The 25,111-nt window shown below is 41.6% G+C and overlaps 3 protein-coding genes across 18 annotated transcripts; 1 reads left to right on the top strand and 2 right to left on the bottom strand.

Annotated features, from left to right (window-relative positions):
- Positions 1-390: 390 nt before the first annotated feature.
- On the bottom strand, positions 391-4,328 carry sike1 (suppressor of IKBKE 1). Its single transcript, XM_030423710.1, has 6 exons — positions 3,978-4,328; positions 2,479-3,879; positions 1,530-1,635; positions 1,283-1,425; positions 1,041-1,154; positions 391-668 (listed from the first exon to the last, which is right to left on the bottom strand). The coding sequence occupies exons 2-6, from the start codon at positions 2,635-2,637 to the stop codon at positions 525-527; spliced, it is 666 nt and encodes a 221-aa protein (XP_030279570.1). The 5' UTR covers positions 2,638-3,879; positions 3,978-4,328; the 3' UTR covers positions 391-524.
- Positions 3,990-19,884, top strand: csde1 (cold shock domain containing E1, RNA-binding). 16 transcript variants are annotated; one of them, XM_030423703.1, is made up of 23 exons: positions 3,990-4,126; positions 6,714-7,388; positions 9,752-9,940; positions 10,577-10,775; positions 10,928-11,094; positions 11,916-12,002; positions 12,700-12,815; positions 12,898-12,979; positions 13,354-13,482; positions 13,617-13,742; positions 13,849-14,064; positions 14,209-14,349; positions 14,469-14,633; positions 14,813-14,824; positions 15,045-15,062; positions 15,955-16,062; positions 16,345-16,523; positions 16,633-16,745; positions 16,876-16,995; positions 17,092-17,270; positions 17,375-17,538; positions 17,637-17,769; positions 18,346-19,884. In XM_030423703.1, the coding sequence occupies exons 3-23, from the start codon at positions 9,782-9,784 to the stop codon at positions 18,391-18,393; spliced, it is 2,661 nt and encodes an 886-aa protein (XP_030279563.1). In that variant the 5' UTR covers positions 3,990-4,126; positions 6,714-7,388; positions 9,752-9,781; the 3' UTR covers positions 18,394-19,884. The 16 variants fall into 16 exon arrangements, with proteins under 16 accessions (XP_030279563.1, XP_030279564.1, XP_030279567.1 ...); XM_030423704.1 differs by lacking the exon at positions 9,752-9,940 and adding an exon at positions 8,346-8,600; XM_030423707.1 differs by lacking the exon at positions 9,752-9,940 and having other exon boundaries at positions 10,928-11,037.
- Positions 19,885-20,572: 688 nt separating this feature from the next.
- rassf11 (Ras association domain family member 11) lies at positions 20,573-22,489 on the bottom strand. The gene is made up of 2 exons (XM_030423709.1): positions 22,376-22,489; positions 20,573-22,285 (listed from the first exon to the last, which is right to left on the bottom strand). Exons 1-2 carry the CDS (start codon positions 22,476-22,478, stop codon positions 20,973-20,975), a joined length of 1,416 nt encoding a protein of 471 aa, XP_030279569.1. The 5' UTR covers positions 22,479-22,489; the 3' UTR covers positions 20,573-20,972.
- Positions 22,490-25,111: the final 2,622 nt, after the last annotated feature.

The raw sequence follows: 25,111 nt of genomic DNA, 5'->3' as shown, positions 1-25,111 counted from the left end.
AGGCAAAGTGTGTGAAACGGCCAAAAGTCACCTTGTTGGCAGTGATTATCAAGCACAGCCGTGAATACAAGTTTGCTTCTTAATGGCCTTCAAGTGAACTCTGATAGAAGGGATGGTGATAAGCATTTTACACAACGTGAGTGTGAGTGAACAGCAAAGGGACACCAAAGAGGTAGAAACTGTGTCCTTGACGAATTAATGCATCTTTGGCCAAAACAAAATAAATCCCCTTTTGCTTTTTACTGCCTTTACTCATGCCTTTACTCACCAGGTGATAATACACATGTTGTACATGTGATAACAATAGCTATCATCCAAATATACCCGCAGGTGAAAGCTTCCTACCATGTTGTGTTTAAGTGGCCTTCACTACAAAAAATATGCTGTGGGTTTAACTGCATTCCATCTTTTATAAAAAAATAATGTGGTGCACACAGGCAAAGAGATCATCAACCCCGTCTCCTCCAACCCTGGTCCTGGAGGACTTGTTGCCTCAACCACAGTTCACTCTGAAGCTGCTCTGATCACTCAGTGGACCCTGACTGAGGGGACTGTTCTTGTGCTGCTGTTGCTGCTACATCTGCTTCTGGCTGGCTGGTTTCTTCTCTCGCTGTTTTCACAGAGCTCTTGCTGATGACAAGGAGGTCTCGCAGCTCCTTGTTCTCAATCTGAAAAAAGACACAAAAAGAAAGGCATAGAAAAAAAGTGTAAAAAATAAAATAACTGATGTATGATAACATTGTAAGGTCAGGACTGTTTAAAAAAACAAAACATAGTGATATACTGTATATGCGTAAAGAGCAGCAGATTTTGAATGTCTGTTTGACCGAGGGCAGGGCGAGGCTACACACACGCCGAGGCAGAGCAGAGACAGACAAGATTTATCCAGCAAAATCTGGAGGGTTTATGTGGAGGTGTCGACGTGTTAATTTCATTTTATCAAAATGTCTATCTGCAGTGAAATAATCCAAAAATAATATTTCATTCACTCAGTAAAACATCCACAGTTGTACCTGATTCTACCGAAGCACTGTGCTCACCTCTAGTTGAGCGAGCCTCTCTCGAACAGAGCAGTAGTGCTGATCATCCACCTGCATCGCCCTTCTCATCACCTGGCCCATCTCACATATCCGCTCCACCTGGCTCTGCACTTCCTGGAAAATATCCAGAAAACAAGATGTTTCTTAAATCAAAGCACTTAGCTGTACAAGCAATAACTTGGAGTCCTAACGTAACGATTCACAGAGAATTGTAAAAAAAAACGTCGAGACAGCTGGTGTACTTTTGCATGGTCCTCGTGGAGGCTGAGCACAGGTTTGGTGTCCAGCTCCTTCTTCGCCATCATCAGCTGAAGCATCTGCTTGCGGTATCGACCCATGATCAACTCTAGTGCGTACTGGTGTTCTTCAAGAGACAACCAAAGCTCTGTAGAGACAGTCATCAAGAGGGTTAGCAAAGATATATATAAAAAAAAAATATTAAAAAAAACAGCCATATAATCAACAAAATAGGGTGTGTCTTTTTTTTACCTTTATTCTCCCGCTGTAGTTCTTTGATTTGAGTGTTTTCCTGAGTCAGAAGGACATGGGGCTTGTATTTGGTCAACTCCTGAATCTCTGAAGAGTCCTCTATGTGCTGGGAGAGAGAGCAGTAAAGGGCAGTGGTGAGAAATGTTTAAATATTAAATCTACCATTTTTTAAGTGAAAATGAAAACCTGGAAAACATGTTATGTCAGAAAAGTACAAACTGAAAGACCCCACTTCCAAGTGCAATAATGATGCTACATCAAAGTATGATGGTGCAAAGCCAGTTTAATTTCTTTTTTAAAGATAGACCAACTATTCTTCTAGTAAAGTATTTACTTCTGATCTCTGCATCAAAAGGGAAACTGCAAAAAGATTTCCAAGAAAATCAGAATGTCTGATTGTTGCATTCCTGCCAATGGGGAGGTTGATCTGGTTGGTCAACAACTTATTCTTTATGTTTGTTTGTTAGAGAAAATCCCCTAAACAAACAAATTAATCACAGTTAGTCTCAAGAAGAGAGGACTCTCGTGCAAGATATAAAATTAAGTCTCTGTAAATGAATGTCATGCCAAACTCCATTCAACAACAAGGGAATTTAACGTTGCTTTGGTTATCTCAAACATACACAGCTACAAAACATCTGAGCAGATCATTTTGAAAAACTGAAGAGTCTTTAATTAAACTTGGTGCAGAGGCGAACGATTAACCACAATCTCAGCTTTTTATTTGTACTCCACATGTTTCTCTGTATTATGACTGGTCAAGACCATCAGAAGAAACATTTGAGAAACTGGGGGACAGTGAATTCTGCTTTGGGTTTCAGTTATTCTGAATTGGTGGGTAAGTCCGAGCTTTACTAAGCCTTGTTATACCAGTACAGTGAGTATACAGGCGGAGTGCAGCTTTACACAGCTATGTACATGGTTAACATGTTGAGATGCTTGTCCTTACCTTGTCTGGAAGGGCATTTCCCACCTCTCTCATGCTATGCACTCTCTGGCTGAGGGCCCCGGACTGCTCTATAAGTCCCTCGGCGGCCGTGTCGTGCTCTTTCAGCCTCTCGAGAAGGGTCCGGGCATCGCCCAACACTTTTTCTAAAGTGCAGGCCATTTATTGGAAGCTGACAACTCCTGTGTGTATCGCCAACAAGCTACTCCACACAGCCAGCTAGGTGAAAATACCTCGCCGTCTTAGTCTACCTTAGCTTTCTAGCCTCAGTTAGCCGAGGCAGCTGTGGTGGCTTTGTAGCAACGTGTGCAAACTATACCAGACTTGTGGAAATTCTTGTCGGTAGACAGAATAACTATAGTACTCACAAATAAAAATGGTTACTCTTATTTGTTGTCAACTGCCGTTTCCGTGTGAGAGACTAAACGTCAACGTCACTTCCGTGTTTTCTTCTTCTTTGTATACATATCAAGAGCATCGCAAACCAAATTCGGGGTGGATGACGACCTCTACTGGAAAGTTTAGATATTATAGAAGTTTGAGAGATGCAGAAGCAACCTAGGCAATTATTTTAAAAACAAACCAAAGGAAAACACCGGTATAAGAGGGGGCAAAACTCATGCTGAGTTTATTAAAGGTGAGTATTTATAGCATTTGCTACTTCAGACCAATCAACTTCTATTTCTTTTTTTTTTTCATTTGTATTTTTTTTTTTCATGATCTATATTCATTGCATTATCAACTCGTCCTATGGAACCTGTCACTTAATTCAATCAATTTTATTAAATTTTATTTGAATTCTATTGAGAGTCTGTGTGGCTGTTACTGCACCATGTTAAGTTACAACTGAAGTCTAATTTACAATGTTTAATAATGTATTCGGTGACATTGCAACCCTCCCTTTTTAGCTTTCTATTGTTCTTTGTGCTCCTATCTTGAAAAATGGTATGCAAATGAAGTTATTCATCTGTTTATTATTTTTCCTGCTTGTATGATCATGTTGGTACTTTAACTCACAGCAGCACACACGGGAAAGTTACAATAAATGAATGCACATAGACTGTATTGTTTATTTATATCGCCCTTGTATGGTCAAAAATCAAGTAAACTGATGCACACGTTTGAACGATCCGCCATTAAAGATCTAATCGGCTTATTTAAGAGCTTTAGGTATTATCATCATGTCTTGCTTTAATAAGTTAGAAGCATTGCGGTGTCTCGTTGACCTACAATGTCGTTCTTGAATACAACCCCAAGTTGCAACGTGTGTCATCAGAAACTCTACTAAATGAAGAGATAGGGCACTGTTAATTGATCAAATGCGGGACACGTTTTGGGTTCGGGTGTCTGGAACAACCGAATGGCCTGCTGATTTGCACATTGTCAGGAAAGCGGCATTCGAACCTAAATGGCAAATTAAAGACGAGAAAACCACCATTAACATCGGTGATGTGCCACCAGAATCCCATTATCACTTCTTTACCACATTGTGGGTTACTCACCAGCAGCTGTACGACAGTGGCCACTCTTTCCTGTAGGCTCTTTGGTTGTCCTCAGGCTGTCAAATATCGCGGTAGTCGCCTCCCTTCTCACTACGTAATGTGCCGTGCTGCTTCTAGCGGCGCTGGTGACAGTGCTGAAAGCTGTTGGGGTGAGTTTTTATTAATTATTACGTTTCATATAACAATTCAGACATTTGTTTGACATGTGTCAAAGATAGATATCCTTTTTCTTGAACAGCGGGTATTTGGAAGTTTACGGGCGTCCTGCGCTTGGTCATACGCAGAGCTCGGGCCTGGGTGGGGGCAGCCGTGTTTTTCCTCACCATAAATCACCACAAGCAGTTCAGCAGCGTGCTAGCTAACTTTAGCCGCTGCTAGCAGCTTAGCATTGAAAACCGCCTCTTTATATAGTAACGGGCTCGAATTAACAAACGTGTATTTCCAAAACGTGTCTCAATGTGCCAAGGAGACGGCACTGGTGTGTCATTGGCGTGGTAGACGACAGTGACGGACGCGATAATTGATTAGAATTGAGCACTCGTCTCCGACCGCTTGCCGTAGCTTCTTTGTTGTCCGGTCCTCGTGCCGTTAGCTCAGATAACGTTATGTTTTTGTAATGTGTATTAAGTGAATAAACCTGAGTTAATGCCAGCTTATTTTGACCTTGATAAGTCGTAAGTGCACCCATCCCGAATGCTCGCTAATGGTAAAGGTTTTTCTGTTTCCGTCGGCACTTTCATATCGACCATCCCAAACTCTTCTATCGTGGGTTCAATACAATGTCTAACGTTATCATACTAACCCTGTGTCGGAGGACAGTGCGCGGTGCTACAGGGTTCTTTAGAATATGATATCATTAAAATAAAGTCATGATCGTTTATCATATGGTTGCCGAATGCGTCCGCACACCGTATTGATCTGTAATAAGTCTCGAATAATTTTCTACCGAGTGTGTACATTTTCTGATTAACCACACAGCGTTAAAGCGACCGTTTCTTGGACAGGGCTTGGTGTGCTTGTCTCAGTGGACTGAAATGACATGATGGAGAGCCTACTTTCCGCTAACTTTCTGAGCAGAGACTCCGAGCCACGTAGCTGGGATAACAATTCGATCATAAATGGTTCAATGCCCGATGTGCTAACGTCACACATCTGAGATAACTTGTGGCGCATTGTCGGCCGTGAATTTATTTCCTAAAAAGACTCGGAAACGCCCGGGGGTATTTGGCTCTTTACGACTTTAGCGTTAGCGATATGCTAATCTGTCTGGTTGCATTTGTCCACGCAAGGTCATTAAGATTATGAAATTTATACGAAATCGCTGCTGCGGGTACTGTTCTGACTCGTAGGCAGCAAAACGGCGAGAAGCAACCCGTCTGTGAGTGTTGAGGCACATGTTGTATAGTTTGACGTGTATTGAAAAATTAGCCGCTTAGCAAAGATGTGACGTTCTCGATAGCGCTGCATGCCGCAACGTGTTGGATCAGGCCTTATTAGCAGTTCCAGCTGAGGATGGCGGATTGCTGGGAAGTCACATGGTCGGTCCTGTCAGAGTGGTTGTTGTTCGGGCCCAGACCAGAGTGGCACCGTCGTGTTGAGGCTTGCGAGACAAGAGACTTAATCTTGTGGTTTATTAGCTTGTTCCATCGTAACAGGGCCAGACTGTATGTACAGTTCCTCGCATTTCTGTAATAATTGCCGAGCAAAACTAAAGTTTACTGTTGGGGAGAAAGTGCTGAAATGGCCAATCGGTGCTGGCGATTTAGTGGGTGGACTGTTTTCTCTTTCTGCGTCACTAAAGTAAAACGGGGGGGGGGGGGGGGGACACAGGAGCCCATCTCCTCCGAGGCTGTTTTCACAGGAGTCGTCTCTGTTCATTGCTCATAACCTTTAACCCACTTAAGAAACCCATCGTGTGATAACTGCCTTCTTTGTTTGTCCTATCACTAGGCTGCACAGCTTTGGTTCCCCTAGGTCCAGTAATCATCAACAAGTGTTGCAAATGAAATCAAAACACACAAGTGTTTGTTTATTAATGTGGATTAGACATTTTCATCTGAATATCAAAGATGCACCTTAATTTAAAAAAAAAATAAATGACCCACCCTCCCTCTTGCATGGAATACACATGGGCAATTTTTACAGCATTATATTTTAACATTTCCAGGAAGTACTCAGGATGGTAGTCATTGCAACACAGTCACAGCAAACAGATATCATGTGTCCTGGGTTGGCTCACCCAGTGTGTTTTCAAAGCAGTGTATTTAGGTCAACAACAATCTGCTATAACCTACTGACTGGAGATCAGTTTGTAACTAAATTTAGTAAAAAATTAACATACATGGGACACAAACTAAATGTCAAGGCATGAACTGAAGTTTTGCACAAGGACTTGTTGATCACAGCTATTGCCTGCTAGTCAGCTGCCTGGCATTGTTGGCTGTATCCAGAGGCATCTGAGGAAAACCTATTTTTATACACGTGGGTCTGGGGGCAAAGAATCTAGTGTTCAGAGAACTTCAATTCGTCGCCAGCCAGGGTTGTTTCTGTTAATGGGTCAGAAAATGTGCAATTCTTAACAGCTGACAACGTAATATGGTTGTCTGCCTAGCTGAAGACTCTTGGAGTCGACCCTAAAAGTTTGAGCAGCAAAGTTGTAGTTGTTAATTAACATAAAATGAAGTTTTAGTCCTCACCTCTGCTCATCTAACCAAATCTGCTTTTTCCCCCCAACAGTATGAAGTGAAACGGAACTGAATTTTTGTACCATCCGCAACTGCTTCAAGTTCAGATCATAACAAAGAAACTGAAGACAAACCACCCAAAACAAGCAAAGTTGCAACACCGAAGACACGTGTGGGAAAACAAAGGATCACTTCAAGGGTTTAAAACACAAGAAGTAACCAAATCCTGAAACGACCAAAGAAGACGCACATCAGCCCAATTTGAAACGCGGAAGAAAAGCAATCCTATGCCCAAGCATATTCTGAGAAGACAATAACTGATCTGAAACCAGAAGTTTGTGCCTACTCAACAGCTTTGACAAAGCACACGTCCCAACGCTGCTCCTAGCCCTCCTCATCCTCACCACACCACCGACTCACCACCGGGGTGTGGAGTGGGCTGCTATCTGCTAGTTTTTTTTTCTTCCCCATAGTTCCCCCTGTCTTTCCCTCCCTCTACTCCTCAAACTGTTTTCATTGTAATTTTTTCTAAGCAGTGTTATTGCACCTGCGTTTGCCTTTTTTGAGCTAGATTTCTCCCCCTTTTTTTGCTTTATGCAACCATCTAGAACTTGTGCCAGAAACTTGTAACAAGTGTGTGTGTTCAACTGTGTGCGTGAAGAGGTCTACAGGAACTGCATTGTCACAGAGATCCTGAGAATTACAAGATTCAAGACGTCAAATTAAGGTGGGTCTGAGTTGTAGTCCCTCCATAACATGAGTCCTGTCATGTTAAAGACAATTGTACTATTTTAACCTGTTGAATCGCTTATGATTTCACTTGTGTTTTGAATGATGTTTCCTCCCCTTTTTAAATGCTGAAAATTGTTCCCTGTGAGGGGTTTAAATTTCAGATTCAAATTCGATACAATTTGGGTGGAATTCAGACACTGCACTTGATAAATCCCCCATGTGTATATGTTGGGGTATTGTGAACAAACACAGATTGTGTCTCAATTCTGATTCAGTTTGGCCAGCTGCGCAAAATTTTGGGCAGCAATGCAGAGGTTGTTTTCTTATCACTGAACACAGAACGGTGCTTTTTTTTTTTCTAGTCTGCATAAACACATCCAGCTTTGACATACCCATGCTACTATTGTAAAAATGGCTTTTTATTGAAAGTATGTCTGGATTTTTGACCTCATCAGTTTGGGGTTCTTAATTATTTCTTTTTAAATGGCAGCATCTGTACTGATTATCTGCAGTAGCTGATTTCACTGATTATCACACGTTCAACTAACCAGAGAGGGCGATATCAGCTCTTTACACATGATAAAACAGTCCCGATGTGGCATAAGTGTAATATGTGATACTGAGTTGAAGGCTTGATTTGACCTCTACATTGCTTTTTGCTAAAAAATAACTTATCAAACCTTGACATAAGCCAGCTGAACTGAACTGCCACCACCTCCAAACAGTTAAACTGGTTATTTAATTCAGTTTGACAATGATTGATTGCCTTCCCACACCCAGCCCGCACCTTTTTTTCCTGTTCTGTCGTTTTCAAGTCATATCCTCCCTGATTTTTGGCCTTTTCGGGGGGATAAAAGCCCACAGCTATTTTCCTTTTTGTATGTGACACTTGGCACACTGGCTTACCTATCTGCCTTACCCGTTATGTTTGTTCCTCTCTTCACCCTTGCAGACATCCAGCGGTGTATCATTTGGGTGGTTGCATAAAAAAATAGTGCTTAACAGTCAAGCAAAAAAATTCAATCAAGTAATCAAGTTCAGCAAGTGCTCAAGCAAGTTTGGTCCGAGTTTATGGGAAAATATGGGCAGCCCCTGGAAAGGCTTTGTTGAGTTTACCTTGCCTGCGTCGCCACCCACCGCGTTTGTTAGCGCTGACCTGAGCAGCACCTCCCCTGTCGGACTCAGCCTGTCGCCATATGGCCGATCCGTAAGTTCCACCTTCCCACCTCTTTTCTACGTGCCCCACCCCCATCGAACACCCATCCACCCACCTTGCCCTGCATCTCTCTGCTGTGAATGGCCTAACCTCTTTCATCCTTTTTCGGGCTCCCGAGACTAGCCTCTACTCAGATACATTGTTGCAGGGTGAGGGGTGTTCTGATTTAAACTGTAGAAATTTGGCGCTGTTAACAAATAAATTTTTTGTAAACCTTTTTTTTTCCCCCCCTCTTATCCATCTTTTTGTTTTATTTTGCGTCACAATCCAGAAAAAACATAGTCGGACCAGGCAAATAATATTGGTTACACAAGTCCATATCTCAGATCAAGGCAACACAAATGCAAGCTAAACTGCATATTGGTTGGTCCCTCTGAAAAACTAATAAATCTGTTTACGAGTAGCTCATTGTTACAGTACAGCACAGGGCCTAACAGAAGAGGCTGCTCTGGGACCCCCCTCATAACCCATAACCCATCACAAACTCTGTCTACTGTAGATGCACCGCTATTCGACTTGTCATTTGCATTTTCTGATCCTCCATCTTCAGTAGTTTTATTTTACTTGACCTTGAGTAGCATTTGCGTTAGTGCACTTGTACCTTTTCCCCTTAAAAGCTGCGGAAAGAAATTAGTCAAACTTTTCACTTTTTTGTCTGCCTTCTTTGTAGAGCCTTACCCGTTTGTGTGCTGTAGTGCTTTAAACCACTCGTTATTGTGCCATTTGATGCTGTCATATGAGATTGTCATGGTAGCAACACATTGCTATTGGATGGACTTTTGCCTGGCATTTAGATATATGAGGAATTTCTCACAGGGTCTGAGTACTGGTGGCAGTTGTGATTGGCTTAAAAATAATGTCATTGAAGAAGTCTTTACATACATGGACATGATATTGTCGATTGTGTGTATATATACGGTGGGTCTGCAGTAATTGGCGCATGGAGAAACACTGGGTGTCCTACGAGATATCTGCGGATAACACGGTCAAGTAGACGATGCAGTTTTTTTATACCCAAATGCAGGAAAACATTTTCAACGTTTGCATGACAACTAAATAACTTGTGATATCTGGGTAAGAGTAATTTTTAAAATGTTAAAGTGTTTATGTCGCTTTTCAAAGCAGTTCCCTCATTCCAACAGCATATCAAAGTCCTATCCCCAGTGTCAGAAATGGAAAGGGGCTCCTCTGAACCTCCAGTGGCTCGCAACACTGGCTCTGGCCGATCTACCTCCACTGCTCCCATGTCAATCCCCCGCTCCGCTTCCATGTCTTGCCATCCTCACCCAGGAAGTAAAAAGCACAAGCGGACTCCGTTGTATCAGAGATCAGTAAGGGGGCATGTTTGGTGGTGCCCGCACTGACTTGACAGCTCTGAGCTGCTGTTGTGTCATGTGACTTCTAACAGCATGGTTTGTTGTGTGAAATAGGATTTGAACCAGGATGTAGTGAGAATTTGATATTCAAGTTTTTGTAGGTGTTCCAGCATAATCGATGGTTGTTGGCAGAGGGAGGTAAACTGTTTTTGAACAATTGTCTGTCCAATCAGAATTGCATGGAAGTTCTGGAAAGTTTTGCTTTTAGTGCATGACAACTGGAAATTGGAAAGCACAACAGTGTGGTTGTTCAATTGGTTGTCGGTTGTGTTTTTCCAGTCACTGGTATAAACTATCCGGAAATTCTTTAGAGGCAATATCAACGTGTGTCCTTCTCAACTGCTGACCAGATGGCTCCACAAGACTCTTGACGTAGCTTTACTTATGCTTTATTATCCTCCCCACTACCTCTGAAATTTTCTATACCTGCATGTTTGAAGTGTTTTTTGTGTTTTTTTTTTTGTTTGTTTTTTTTTTTAAGGTTGGCATCAAACACTGCATTAAACTGCGACCTCCCCCTTTTTATTTATTTCTGTTTCACATTTATCCACTACTGGATGCATGTTTATGCTAGCTTCTCCTCTCCCCCAGATGAGTTTTGACCCAGGCATGCTCCATAACAATGGACACACTGCATACGCCAATGGCACAGGGCCTGGCATAAGAGAGACTGGTGTGGTGGAGAAGCTCCTGACTTCTTACGGGTTCATCCAGTGCTCCGAGCGCCAGGCTCGTCTCTTCTTCCACTGTTCCCAGTATAATGGCAACCTGCAGGAGCTTAAAATAGGAGGTGCGTGGCCTTGGACTAATTATAAATATTTAACATGTAGAACTGATATTATTGCAAAGACGAAATACTTCAGCTACGTCACGAAACTTAAGATGTCCCCTTTATCATTTGAATTGTGTTAAGTGTGTGTTCTGCTGCTTCTCTCTCCTCAGATGATGTAGAATTTGAGGTTTCCTCTGACAGGCGCACTGGCAAGCCCATAGCAGTGAAGCTGCTAAAGATAAAGCCAGAGGTGCTGCCAGAGGAGCGCATCCAGGGCCAGGTGGGGCCAGACCTGCACGCCTATCCCTTTACTGTGCTGCATGGTTATATTCATCCAGTTAAGGAACACCATTTTATTTTTGGTTCTGTCCTGTCTGTCAATTTAACATTTTAGTATTTGCCCCATTATGTTTTTTGAGTAGGGGCAGGGGATGTTTTTGTAAATGCATTGTCAAATTTGATCCCCTTGTCATCCAGCATCCAAATTTTAAGAAAGTTTACCTTCAAGATTTACAATTCAGATTGGCTTGTTGTGCTGACATGCATGTTTGCAAGAGCTGAATGTCTATTGAACAAATATAGTCAAGTGATCAATGTGTTTGCCCGTTGGGCATATTACATTTCTCCATGAATGCTCACAGCAGCCAGTATAGCTCAGTTGGTCAGTCTCACAAAGTAAAACAAATCTTACATTGATCATTCTGGTACATGGCTGTAAAGAGTCAATGAGCTTGACTGCTGCATCATTGAATTGAGCTCAGCAGAGGAAGGCAGAGCCTTTAGTGCTTGGCTCAGTGGTGATGTACACTTTAAAATGCAAGTGTTGCCCTTTGTTTTATAATGCATACATATAATTAATCTGAGTCTACATACAGAGCGCAGTGTGATTCTACAAAGCTGCACAATCATACAGATTCTTTGAGCCACTAACTTGTTACCAACATACTGGAGCCCTGCCATTGTGTACAGATTTCACACTAAAGCACAAATGCCAATTGTGAGACACTTGATATACTTGTTACTGTGACATTTGAAATTCAGCCATTTCATCCATCATGCGTCTAGAAATATTTAATCGTGATGTGTTAATAACAGTAAATTCAATTTGTAAGCAATGTATTAATGGCCTCTTCTTGTAATTTCCTCCCTTTTCTGCAGGTTGTCTCAGCAATCCCTGTGCACTTGGATGGAAAGTCTGCCCCCGGCCAGGTGCCTACTGGCAGTGTTTGTTACGAAAGAAACGGGGTAAGAAAAGCGGCATCAATAACAGCATGCTTGATCTATGAAAGGCAGTGTCAATTGAACTAAAGTTTCGTTCTTCCACTCTTGATAATTTTGTGTAAATTAGACTTAATTACATGTCACTTGCTTAGTTCTGCCTTCTTTTGTATGCATTCTTTTACTTATATGAAATATGACAAGTTCTTCAAGTAGCCCTTGAATAGGGGTGTGGGGACAAGTTAATGCTTAGCTGCATTGCGATTCTCTTAAAGATTATATTTTGATGCAGAGAAGTCAACAGGAAATATGAAAACCCTATTGTCAACATTATGCTCATCTGTAACAATTTTGTAAGATGTATGTATGGTCTTTATAGTTGTGCAAGTTGAATGTTGAAATCTAATGGCTGTAAACATGTGCGCCATGTTTGGTTTACGTTAGGCTTCTTCTTGAGTTTTGGTTTGGTTAGTGAGGGTGAATAAGTCAATTGATCTATTTTATTCTAACTACTAATGGGTCGCTACAAATACACTATGTTTTAAAAGTAGCAGGTAGTCCGTGTCAGAGGAAATCATGTATGGAAATCAATAGTAGACAATCTTTTTACAATTGCATTATAGCCCTTAAATTGTGATTCGCATGGATATTCCCACCCCTTGTCTTGAATGTGGAATAGTATTGAGGTTAATAGGTTTGTCCTAAACCCTTTATACTTTGACAGTGGTCTGGCTTTCCACAGGAAGTGTTCTACCTTACCTACACTCCTGATGATGTGGAGGGTAACATCCATCTTGACACAGGCGACAAAGTCAGTTTTTACATGGATACCAACAAGCAGTAAGTGTTTTCCCAGTGTCAGTATTATCTCTATAATTGCCAGCTTGCACTTGATCTTTAATATTTTTTTCTCTTGTTTCAGTACTGGTGCAGTCAGTGCTCGTAATATTCAACTTGTGAAGAAAAAGCAAATGAGGTGCCAAGGTGTGGTGTGTGCTACAAAGGTAAGGACCAGTGATGGCATCCTGAGGACTTGTCTTCTTGGGCCAGTTAGACATGTTCTAATGCCTTCTCCAAACCAGTTGAGAAAATTAGCTATATACTTTCCTAAATATCTTTTTGGCTTGTTTGTAACAAACACTTCTGCTTCAGATAAGTTGTTGCGTAACGCTAATTATGTGGTCCTTATAGAATATAATGATGTATTGACTAAAATACATCACAAATAGAATCTTTGAAGGTGATTAACTTTATTACAATTGCTAATCCTGGTTCATTCCATGAAGTAACAAACTGTACTCTTGAGACAGGCACTGGAACTGACATTTTGTATGATTGATACCATAGCTATTATGCTGAATGATGTGTTGTCTTTCAGGAGGCGTTTGGATTCATTGAGAGGGCTGATGTGGTGAAGGAGATCTTCTTTCACTACAGCGAGTTCAAAGGTGATCTGGAAGCTCTGCAGGCTGGAGATGACGTGGAGTTCACCATCAAAGACAGAAATGTAAGCATCTAGTAATACCTTAGTATCTTGAACTCTGGATTGATCCGCTTTTGACCAATGTTTAAGTGTGTACGTTTTTACTGACCAACCTGATGTGTATATAATATTTGCATGTATTTTTCTTGTGACCATAGGGTAAAGAAGTAGCCACAGATGTAAGGCTGCTCCCCCAAGGAACAGTCATTTTTGAGGATATCAGCATTGAGCAGTTTGAAGGCACGGTGGTCAAGGTCATTCCCAAGGTTCCCACCAAAAACCAGGTAAAAAGATTACAAGTGAAGAGGCTTGGGCTGTAAGATCGGGAAGGGAACTGTGACCAGAGTCTAACGAACACGTTTTACAAGTGTTTCCTCTCTTCCTTCAAAGAACGATCCTCTACCAGGTCGTATCAGTGCCCGGATTGGTTTCACCGACAAGGAACTGCCGTTCGGCGAGAAGGACACAAAGTCCAAGGTGACACTGTTAGAGGGAGATCACATACAGTTCAACATCTCCACCGACCGTAGAGATAAGCTGGAGAGGGCCACCAACATCGACATCCTCCCAGACACCTTCAACTTCACCAAGGAGACGCGTGAAATGGTGAGAATTATAAAAGAGAATTCCCCCTTGTTATAGAGTGCATCATTAGAGATGAGAGGGATGAATGATGGGGCTGCCACATTTAAAACCAAAGTGGATGCCTGTTCACAGACAGTGGCGCTATGTCACTCAATCTTCTCTTAGGGGGTGATTGCGGCTATACGTGATGGCTTTGGCTTCATTAAGTGTGTGGATCGGGATGCCAGGATGTTCTTTCACTTCAGTGAAGTTCTAGAGGAGACCCAACTGCACATCTCAGATGAAGTGGAGTTCACTGTTGTGCCTGTAGGTCCTGTTAATAAGCTTTTCACAAATATGTATTCAGTATTATTACTTCAGGAGGCACATTCTTACTGTGTTCATAGTTGATGACAAACTAAAAGTAAATGTGTTGTCGTTGCCAGGATATGCTGTCAGCGCAGCGGAACCATGCCGTGCGCATCAAGAAGCTGCCTAAGGGCACGGTGTCCTTCCATACGCAGTCTGAGCAGCGCTTTGTGGGTGTGGTGGAGAAGGACATTCTGGGAACCACTAACAAGAATGCCAGTCCCACCAAGAACAAGGAGAAGGTACCATAGTGCACAGTTATTACAAATACTGTTCATGAAAATATCCCAGTACAGTAATAAACAATAGCCTCATAGTCCAACCCATATCATCTACCCATCTTCCCAATTTTTATTTTAGTTCTAATTTTCCTCTTTGTTTTCTCCTTCAATGACTTCGTCCCGTTCATGCTCCTTGTTAGAAAAAAGACAAGGTAGGACTTAGACCTGCATGAAGCCACATGAGTAAAGTCTCAAATATAAATTATAAGGACCAACAGACTTGTAGTAATAGATTTTTGTTTCCACTAACACTTTTAGTCCAAGAGATAATTATTTGATTTGTAGACCTTGGATGAAAGATTAATTGATAAATACTGCACTGTAATGTTGACGAGCCTTGCTGTCTAATTAATGTCTTTCTTATTTTTAAAGGGTAGAGTTGTAGAAAAGGTTAGTCTTTGCAGACCTCTGGCTCACTTTTAACTCCTTTATCTGACAGCATGGTATTTGATCAGCAATTAACCCTTGGAAACACGGACTCTTTGTGTCACTCATTCAATGCCTTGTAGGGCTGCACAATTAAACAGTCGCAACTAGTATGTCATGTTTTTTGGGAACAGTCTATTAGGTTGCTTTTGCAATATGTTATTCAGTAACCATTTTTTGGTTCTTCCTACATGATTTAAACGGCTCCTGAAATGGTCACTAAATCAGTGTTTCTCTGGGCTTACTAGTGTCTGGTCCTTGTTTGGCGCTTGAGTTTAAGATGGGTGAATATTTGTGATTTCAAAACAATTGATGCAAGTGAAGTAACTGAAGACTGCAGCAGATTAAGAAGCATTAAACGGTCATATTGTCTGATCAATCAGCCTGGCCTGCTCAATTTGAATACCTTTTCATGACAGATGTTCATGATAATGCTAGTAAATTGCTGTGACAGATTCAGTTGACTATGTCCTTAAACGAGGAGAGAATAAATTATGTGAATGTTCCCAACAGCTGAGAATAGAACAGTGGTGGGTAATTATGCCGCCCTACATTGTAGGCTGTAACTCAGAGCTGTCGCAGTAGACTAGCCTAATGCTAACCAACTAGGCTGCTACAGTATGATGTATTACCACACACTGATGCCTCTCATATGCTTGTTGGCTATCTGTACACCATCATCTAATGCACTCTTAAATCATCTGAGTGAATCGGTTGAGACATTGGTAGCTTTCACCTGATTTGATGAAAAACGGGTGCAGCATTGATGACAGTCAGCCCTGGTGGGAAGCAGCTGGATCAAACATTGGTGATGCTCCTTACTGAAAAGATAATGTTGATTTGTTGTTCTGTTTAGGAATGTGAGGAAGGAGTTATTGCATATGAAGACTGCGGCGTGAAACTCACTGTGCCATACCATACCAAGGACCTGGAGGGAGGTGGACAACCACAGGTCGGAGACAAGGTATCAGAGTGTCACTGCACTCATTACTTGTGCTTGAGAATTTAATGAAAATGTTATCATAGAGTAATCGAGATGTAAGCTCCTCCTTAAAATGAACTCCATTATTGTAGAGACACTGCTGAACAAGTAGACATTGAGTATTGTTTCTATACACGCATGCTGCTAACACAGCCCACCTTTTGAAGCTGTGTTTGCTGTGATGATTTAATTACTTTAAACTTGATGTCTGCTGTGTATATTTTCGTTTACCAGCTTTTCACACATTCATGTGTTTGTTCTCAGGTGGAGTTCTCCATCAATGAAGTGAAGCGAACTGGCCAGCAGAGTGCAGTCTCCATCAGGGTCCTCAACCGCAATGCCTCCAATGCCAAGAGACTGCATGGATTTGTTGCCACACTGAAGGACAACTTTGGCTTCATTGAAACAGCAAATCATGACCAGGAGATTTTCTTTCACTACAGGTAAAGGTTTAAGCTGCCTTTTTGGATGAGTTTGTTGCTGATTCTATGGATGAATGGCATCCAAGACACTGACATCCATGTCTCAGTTTATCTCTGATTTTCTCCTCAGTGAAATGTGTGGAGACTTGGAGAACTTGGAGCTGGGCGACACTGTGGAGTACACTCTCTCAAAGGGAAAAGGAAATAAAGTCAGCGCTGAAAAGGTTACCAAAGTGGCTGCAGGTATGAGGGGTTTTATTCCAGCCGTTTAATTTACATGAATTTTACTTGTAATATTTGTTGACACGGCAGTGTAGGTGGGACTGCCGATAAATTAAAGGTGTGTGAAACCCTCTGTTTTCTACTTTTTTAGTGAATGGCATTGGTGATGATGTTGGTGTGACGGTGATGATGGGGAAGGTCATCCGTCCCTTGCGCAGTGTGGACCCCTCCCAGACAGAATACCAAGGGCTTATTGAAATAACAGAGGAAGGTAGGTGTCAAGTAATGATGGTTCCTGACATTTAAAGTACATTGTTTTCTTGGAAAAATTAAGACCAACCCCTCCCTCCTTTTGTTCTGGTGTCAGGTGGAACTAAAGGCCCAAATTATCCCTTTGGAATCATGGGTATGGTAAACAAGGCTGATTGTCTGCAGAAAGGAGAGCTTGTAAAGTTCCAGCTTTGCACAGTACCCCAAACTGGACAGAAAATGGCCTGTAATGTGGTCCCTCAGCGCAGAGCCATGGTGGAGTGCGTCAAAGATCAGGTAGTGATCAGTTGTTTGTAAACATCAGTGTTGAAGTCACAGGTTGTGCTGGAGTAATGATAATGCCAACTTTTGTATACTGAAGATATTTTTGTTTCCCTCAGTTTGGCTTCATCACATATGAAGTTGGTGAGAGCAAGAAGCTGTTCTTCCATGTAAAAGAAGTGCAAGATGGCCTGGAGCTCCAGACTGGGGATGAGGTGGAGTTCTCAGTTGTCCTCAATCAACGCACAGGAAAATGTAGTGCCTGCAACGTACGCAGAGTCAGGTAAGGATAACAACCAACCGTGTTGGTGGGATGCAGCATGTTTGCTAACATTTTCAAGTGACATAAACGTAACGATCATCATGTCCTTAACGTTGCAGTGAGGGGCCTAAACCAGTGGTGACTCCACGTCCTGATCGTCTGGTGAACCGCTTGAAGAGCATCACTCTGGACGATGCCAGTGCTCCTCGTCTGGTCATCGTAAGACAGCCCCGTGGTCCTGACAATTCAAAGGTACAACCAAAGCCATGCTATGTTTGAAAGTGGCTGCTCAAATCATAAATCATGCCTTCAAACACTAGTTTAACTTTTTCATAATATTGTAAATACGAAGTTGTGGCTGAAATGGAATTTATAGCGGTACATCTACTGGAAAGCAAGACTATTCACTGGACAAGATGGATTATATTCTTTTAAGCAGAACGAAGTACAGGGAAAAATCAAGTAGCTTATCTCATTCATAAAAAGAATAGTGTAATTTATATGCAGACCTGCACACTGATATTCCAAAATTGCCTACTACAGCCAGATGGGACCAACATTTATCTTACGAGGGCTCAGCTGTTGGCTGATTTTGGGGGTTATTAACCAAGCGATGGGTTGCTGTTGGTACAAAGGAATTCTGCAGATTTAGTTTAACAATTGAATTTATAGTAACAATTTGAGTTAGAAAGGTTTCCAGTGCTTTTCTTTATGTACCTTGAAAATGCTTGAATTTGACCCCTTTTTTTTTATTTTTATTTCTTTTTTTACCTTATTTGGTTTTTTTATGTGAGCTTCAGCATGATTTTTCTGTCTTCCCCTCTACAGGGCTTCAATGTGGAGCGCAAGACCCGCCAGCCTGGTGTCATTGACTGAGCAATACAGAGCCCGCCCTGTTTGGTTTTGGGGGGGATGCTGTCCCAAAGGGCAACAGCAGGGGAAAAGGGAATTTGATTTAACACATGCTTGTACACAAACTCATACATAAAACATACGCACACATACAGTAATCGGCATGTGTAATCTTTGTCCCATCGATACCTGCGAGGGAACTATTCTCATTCCACAGTTCCCTGCCTCCTATGTATGATGTACTCGATACAGAGTTCAACACTGCAGTGTACATGGGATCTGAGTGTGTGCGTGTGTGATGGATCCTAGAAGTCATTATAGTGTGTAACGGAGGTATTTGTTTCTGAGGGTCTTGGCCCTCTAAATCAGAGTGATGACTGTGTGGCTGTCTATGTCCCTATCTTTTGAATCTGCTTTGTCTGGAATTCTGCACCTGTAATCTGTCCTGTAGTTTGACTGAGTGAATTAGTGTGACTGTTGGCATGTTGTTTTTGAGCATCTGCTCCCTTTTTTTCTCATATTTTTGCTCCTTTACCCCTGGAAACTAAAAATGGTTTCATTGTAAAGTTTCCGCTACTGTATGCTTTCCTAAAAGACGCATAAAGCAAAGCAAAGTTCCCTCCATAAGGAGGATCATATTTCTCATATGTGCGAGCTTAAACTGAGGATTCTTCTCTGCTCGTTTTTTTGAGCAGTTTTAAAAATGCTTTATTGAAGAGCTGAAGTGAAAGCATGGTGTGTGTGTATGTGTGCGAGTGAGGTGATGTATGTGAATGTCAAAGTAGTTAATCTAATGGGATTTACCTTAACCAATCTGGAGCCTTTAGATACCTTTTTGGTATTCACATGCTCCACTTGAGCAATTTTTCCCAGGTGCAGAATTCCCTGTGGCATCTTATATCTGCAGTTCTTTTATACTATGTTTTTTTTTTTTTTTTTTCTTGCACATATTTTTGCTTTTTTTCCATTGAAACTCAATCTGCTAATATTGAATTAAGTAAGAATAAGGTGCCTAAAAACTCCAAGCAAAATGAAAAAAAAAGAAAAAAACAAAATTAGATGTATCCTCTGTTCCCAGCCAACCGCCAGAATATTCAGAACAATCTTAGGGTGGTTTTCTTTTCTAGTAGAAATAATACTGATATGCATCCCAAACCTGTGGGTTGAACTATACTGTATGTAATGTGTGCTTTTTTTCTTAGTGAAAGTTCAAACTTCAGATATAATGAAACAAATTTAACTTGAAGGTGAAAGGCAAAGTATTAGAAATTCAGTCTAAAAAAAATTAAATAAAATAAAAAAAGATTTAAAAAAGCATTAAGAATCAGGATATCGGTCAATGTGCTCTTGAGACATAGTGGGTGAGCTGTTGTGCCTCTGCACATTAAGTTACAACAATTAATTTCAACTTTGGAGATCACTGGGTTTCAGTTGAGCTACGTACAGAGGTTCTCATGTACTTTTGTTAATGGTCTTGAATGAAACAATTGAATTAAAGTTTTATGAAAATCATGAGCTGTTTTGTAATTGTCTTTTATTTCAGAGAGGTGGAAAGTCTGCTTTAAGAGTGAATAAAAAGACTTCAAAACACATTATTGTGAAAACAATTGTATTGTGTGGACCAAGCTTGCACTCACTGTTCACTTGAGAGGAAGAAATAACCTTTTCGTAAAAGACAGTCTATGCCGAGTGCATGTGCATGGTTGAGTCCTCCACAGGGAGATGCTAACAATAGCCTCTCAACAGCTGACTGTACAAATTCACCAGAGATGAAGCTCATTCAAAGCTTTCAGTCCAGTAGTCCCAATATGGATACTTTATGAAGGCTGTCTTGAGGTACATGGTTGTTATGAGTAACAACACAGACACAGATTCCAGTCCATTTTCTCGCAGGCTAATTCCTTGCTCGAGTCCTTGGAGGCACAGTCCTCCAGCATGAAACTAATTTTGAAAAGTTCTTGGGCAATATTCCCAGATGAATGCCGTCTGCTAGTCAAAATTACATTTTGAATTCATACGAAGCAAAGGCAGTGGTAGTCTCCTTTTGGTTTCCCTCGCTTCCATTATGAGTATAAGATGTACAATATATTCCACACTTTAACTTTGGTGAGCAAGGGCAAGGAATCGTGTCTGCAGATGTAATTATATATAATCAAATGTACAATGTAACATTGAAGTTTGTGAATTTAGTTTCACTGTGGGTTAAAGTGAAATATGTACAAAGGTGGTATGTAAAAAAAAAAAAAAAACACAAAACAAAGAATTACGTTATGGACACACTTGGCAGCAGATTTTGACTTCAGCTTATCTGCACTAGTTCCCACTGTGGATCGAAGGGGCCCCTTTCTTATATGGAACCCATTTAACCACCAGGGGGCCCCCCTTGCATGACTAGTTAAAGTTAAGTGAAGACTCTGCTAATGTGGAACCATGGTGCCTGTTGCTCCATTCTAAACACACGAACAGCAGTAAGAATTGGATTCAAACACTCAAAACGAGGTAAACCACAAGTATCAGTATCCTGCATGAAAATACCAGTATTGGTGTTCAGTAAAGCGTCTATATTTACTGACTTCGTATTTGTGACCTTGGTTAATATGATTCTAAACCTTGGTACTGCCCAGATATATGGTGAGCTCGGAGCGATGAATCACCTTCTGTTTAGTCTGTGTTTGAGAGCCTTGGGCCTGAGACCAGCGGGACCACCACTCCCTCAGCTCGGTGGGACCTGTGGGCCGTCGCTCCTTTATCTGGCCGGGAGGAACTAGAGCATCAGGAGGCTGTAAGCCTTCTCTGGGCAGGGACTTCCTGTTAATATTTACATCCCGATCTGGATCAGATTGTCGCCAAGTTCCAGTGGCGGTTGCACTTGCACCAACTTTTGAAGTTGTCTCCGAATCCTCCTGAGCAACATTTTGAGATGCAAAGAAATCTAGCCCCTGCATTTTGTGCCTGTAATCCTCCAGTTTGTGCTTGCACTCCACAGCCTTTGCCCTCATCTCAAGGAATTGACCATGCAAATCCTTCTCGTAACCTTCCTCAGCCTTTAATTCATTCTCCCAAAACTTGATCTGCTCCATCTCCTCTTCAGCCATCCTCTGCTGGGCTTCCTGCACAGATTTTTTGGCCCTCTGTTTTTCCTCGAGCTCAAAAATCTGTTTGTCTATGTGCGCTATCTGGGCCTGTAAATCCTGCAGACAGCCGAGCTGAAATATTATTGTTTCTCTGAGACTATTTTTCTCATCTTCGGTTGTAGCACAGCATGAGCTGGACAGGTCATCCAATTTTGCCTCTTGAGTTTTCTTGCCGTGTTTGCTTTCTTTACCCCTTGCCGGACTTCCCATGCAGCAGGATGTCTGTTGATCCAGGTCTGACTTCAAACTCTTCTGACCTCTCACTTTGCTTCTACTGCTCCAACCGGAGTTATCTTTGTCGAAAGCGAGAGAAACATCCAAAGAGATTCGATTCCTTTTATCAGTCCTCTTGCTGCTTTCCTTATCACAAGCCGTGCTGTAGACCTTGCCTTTACCCAGACTCTCCAGCCATTCCCAGGCCTCCTCCATGAGCGTCAGAGACTTCCTTTTAGGCCGTTTCAAGTCCTCTTTTTGCTGCTCAGCCTCTTGTCTTAAACAGGACATGGGCGGCAAGCTTCGACGATGCAAGCCTAGTGAACCGCTGCCCCGCCGCATTCTGGTGCCTGCATCTTTTCTTCTCAATGGCGGGCAGGGCTGGTATCTGCCAACCTTTGTCCTGCTCATTTCATCCCAGCCTGAGGGTCCGTTGTGGAGCAGCATGAGTTGGACCTCCCTGGCCTGCTCGCCATACTTCTCAAGAGTCTCCAGAAGGCGTTCATTGGGCGTCATGCATCTCTCAAAGTCTTTAAACGTCTCCCGTAGAGTGTAGCGTCCAGGCTGGCCTACAGAGAAAGATGACAGTGCGGTTGTCATCTCTATAAACATGTCGGAACATAAATCTTAGAACCATGAAGAGCCTCAGACACACTTACCCAGGGCTTGGGCCAAAGCTATGACCACTTCTTGGCATGTTGTTTCTTCTGTGACTCCACAGACCACACGTGGGATACCATCCACAGACACCTTCACTTCCATTGTGTCTGTACCTTTTGAAAGGACACACAGTTTTAGTCGGTGTGTGACACAATGTGCTGGGCTCGCTTCTGCATTAGGGGAAGCGGAGGAGACAGCCAAATGACCCCCATTAACATTAACTGTAATCTGTCTGCTCATGTTGGTCTTGCTCGAGGGCAGTTTAAGGCGTCTGCAGTGGCAGAATCCCCATTATACTGAAGTATAAATGAACAGAAAAGACATTTTTTTTTTAAATAATGGCTTCAAAATATTCATGTCGAAATGTAATAAAGACCTACCTTTTTGTCCTGTCTGTGTGCAAATGTTCGGACCTTCCTGCTCTGGGGGAATGTTCTGGTTGGGAGGAACACTCCAGCGATTAAGACCAATTAAAATTCCTGATGGCATCTACCACTGGAGGACCGTTTATGATCCCACCCATCGTGCATAGTTTCCATTTTGCCTGAAAAAACACAGCAAGTCTTGACATTTCTGTAACTTCTTCTTATATGAAATTCGACAACAGAATAACAATGAATAGAGCAACAGGAAATATTTTGTCAGTAACTGTCAGGAAGTACAAAGTGTCTGTAGACAAGTCAGAGCTTAATTGGCAATTTGTAAGATATGGCCGGAACTTTAGTTGACGCTATTAAAGAAATTAACATTAACAGCAGAATCAGCAGTTGCATTGTATGTTGCGTTGCAGAGATGTCTACTGAAGTTAGCACGCCAACCAGCCAGCCCCGACCCCGTCCTCGTAACACCACTTTGTACAGGTTGGAGGCAGTAGTCTGATAGCCACCATTGTTTCGTGGTAAGTTCGCGACATAGCCTAATGAGTGAACAAAATAAACTAACAAAATGTCAAGAAAGAAAACATTCCTACACCTATTTTCAGAAAAATAGAACCATGCACCTTCTGAATTCAAGCTTCTCTTTTACCAAAAAAAAACAAGCTTAGCTTAGCCTTGTTAACTCACCCCAAAACACACTCAAAAGCCACATGAATTAAATAAAACTCATGAAAAAGCAGTCTTACTTTGGTTAGGTTGAAATAAATCCCCAATTCACAAAGTATCGTGAAAATGTCTCAGCTAGCATCACAAACGCTAACTATGTGTATGAAGTAGGTTTTTGAATGTGTGATAGCTCAGCATCCTTCGAAACATATACACCCTCAGATTTCCTCCTTGAATGTTTATTGCGCTGGACTTAGATTTGAGACAAACTTACATTTCCCGCTTTCCAACTCATTTACAGTACTGTCACAGCTAGCCTCAGCTGACGTTGCTCTTGTGTTTTTCTAGGCTCGTGTTGACTTCTAAAACGTTCTTTGTGTTCATTTTGAACAGACCTTATAGAGAAGAGTCGTAAGATCAGCAAACCAACTCAATGATGTAAGTTAAGGTACACAACGATATCTATCGCTAGTTGACACAAGCTAACATTAGCAAATATGAGTAACCGTCTCTGTGTTTTATTGCAAATGAGTCTAACATTTCATTCAATATGATGAATATTGTATTTCTTCATACAAAGGTACAAAGTCTGGCTTTTAACCAGTTCAAACGTTTCACGTTCAAGAGATATTGAGCAGAACCGTATTTGCTGTTAGAAGCAGTGTACTGTGTGATCCATCAAAAACTGGCAATTTAAATTTTTGTTTGCCATCGTGTGTATACATTTTACTGTATAATGCGCATCGTACTTTAAGAAAACATAATCTATAGGATGTTGTCCTTGCCTTATTTGAATCGAAGGTTGTGCTTAGTGTAGTTTTTGTAGTCTTATGAAAGTCACTGTGTCTGAATACAAACAGGTCCAGTATTCGTGTGTTCCCCAGTGAGTTTAGATCTAAGTGTTCCTCCTTATCTTTTTAACCGGAAGGGTGAGCGCAGTCACAACAGAACAAGTAAACACGCGCCTAACTTGTGCAGCAGTTAGCCGTTATCATCATGCACGTACTCATTCCTCGCAGTGCTGCTGCATATTCTTAACTTCCATTCATTAGTATCAGGGCTCAGATTTGACTTAAAGCTATTGCACTTCTTTTGGAGATCTAGCTTTATTTAAACGAGGCTTTTGCTGCACTTTTTTAACAGTTTTAACTGCAGGTGATGATGGAAAGCAAAGCCCTCTCATTTGTTATCTAACATGTCCTACTGCACGGTGTTTTTTTTTATTTTTGACAAATAATGCTTGTAAAAACTGTTGGGAGACAAATTCAGCCATTTCAAAAAGTGGTGAGGACATGTTCCCAGCATCCCCAGTGTAAGTGATACCTTTGCATGGCAGAATGAATACGCTCACCAGCTACTCCTCACAAGTGGCTCTCTTGGAGAAGACTCTTGTGGAAACAAACACTACAAAACAATTCTATTTTTACACCTATCCCAGTCATTATGTAAATACCCAAGTACCAAATCAATAGGTGTAACATTCAAATGGCAAAAGTTCCTAAAATGTTCATATGGTTTGCTTTGAAACTCCCAAACCCACTCCACAGACCAGTGTGTGTGTGTGTGTGTGTGTGTGTGTGTGTGTGCGCGTGCGTCTATCTATGAATCTTATTATGAGGTCGTTTTCTCGATATAACGCGATAAATTAAACGTTTTGTCAAAATCATGAGATGAAGTGACCTTTTGTTACAC

Source organism: Sparus aurata, chromosome 7 (assembly GCF_900880675.1).
Source record: "Sparus aurata chromosome 7, fSpaAur1.1, whole genome shotgun sequence".
In the NCBI taxonomy this organism is placed as follows: Eukaryota; Metazoa; Chordata; class Actinopteri; order Spariformes; family Sparidae; genus Sparus; species Sparus aurata.
This window is presented reverse-complemented; position numbering and strand designations above follow the sequence as displayed.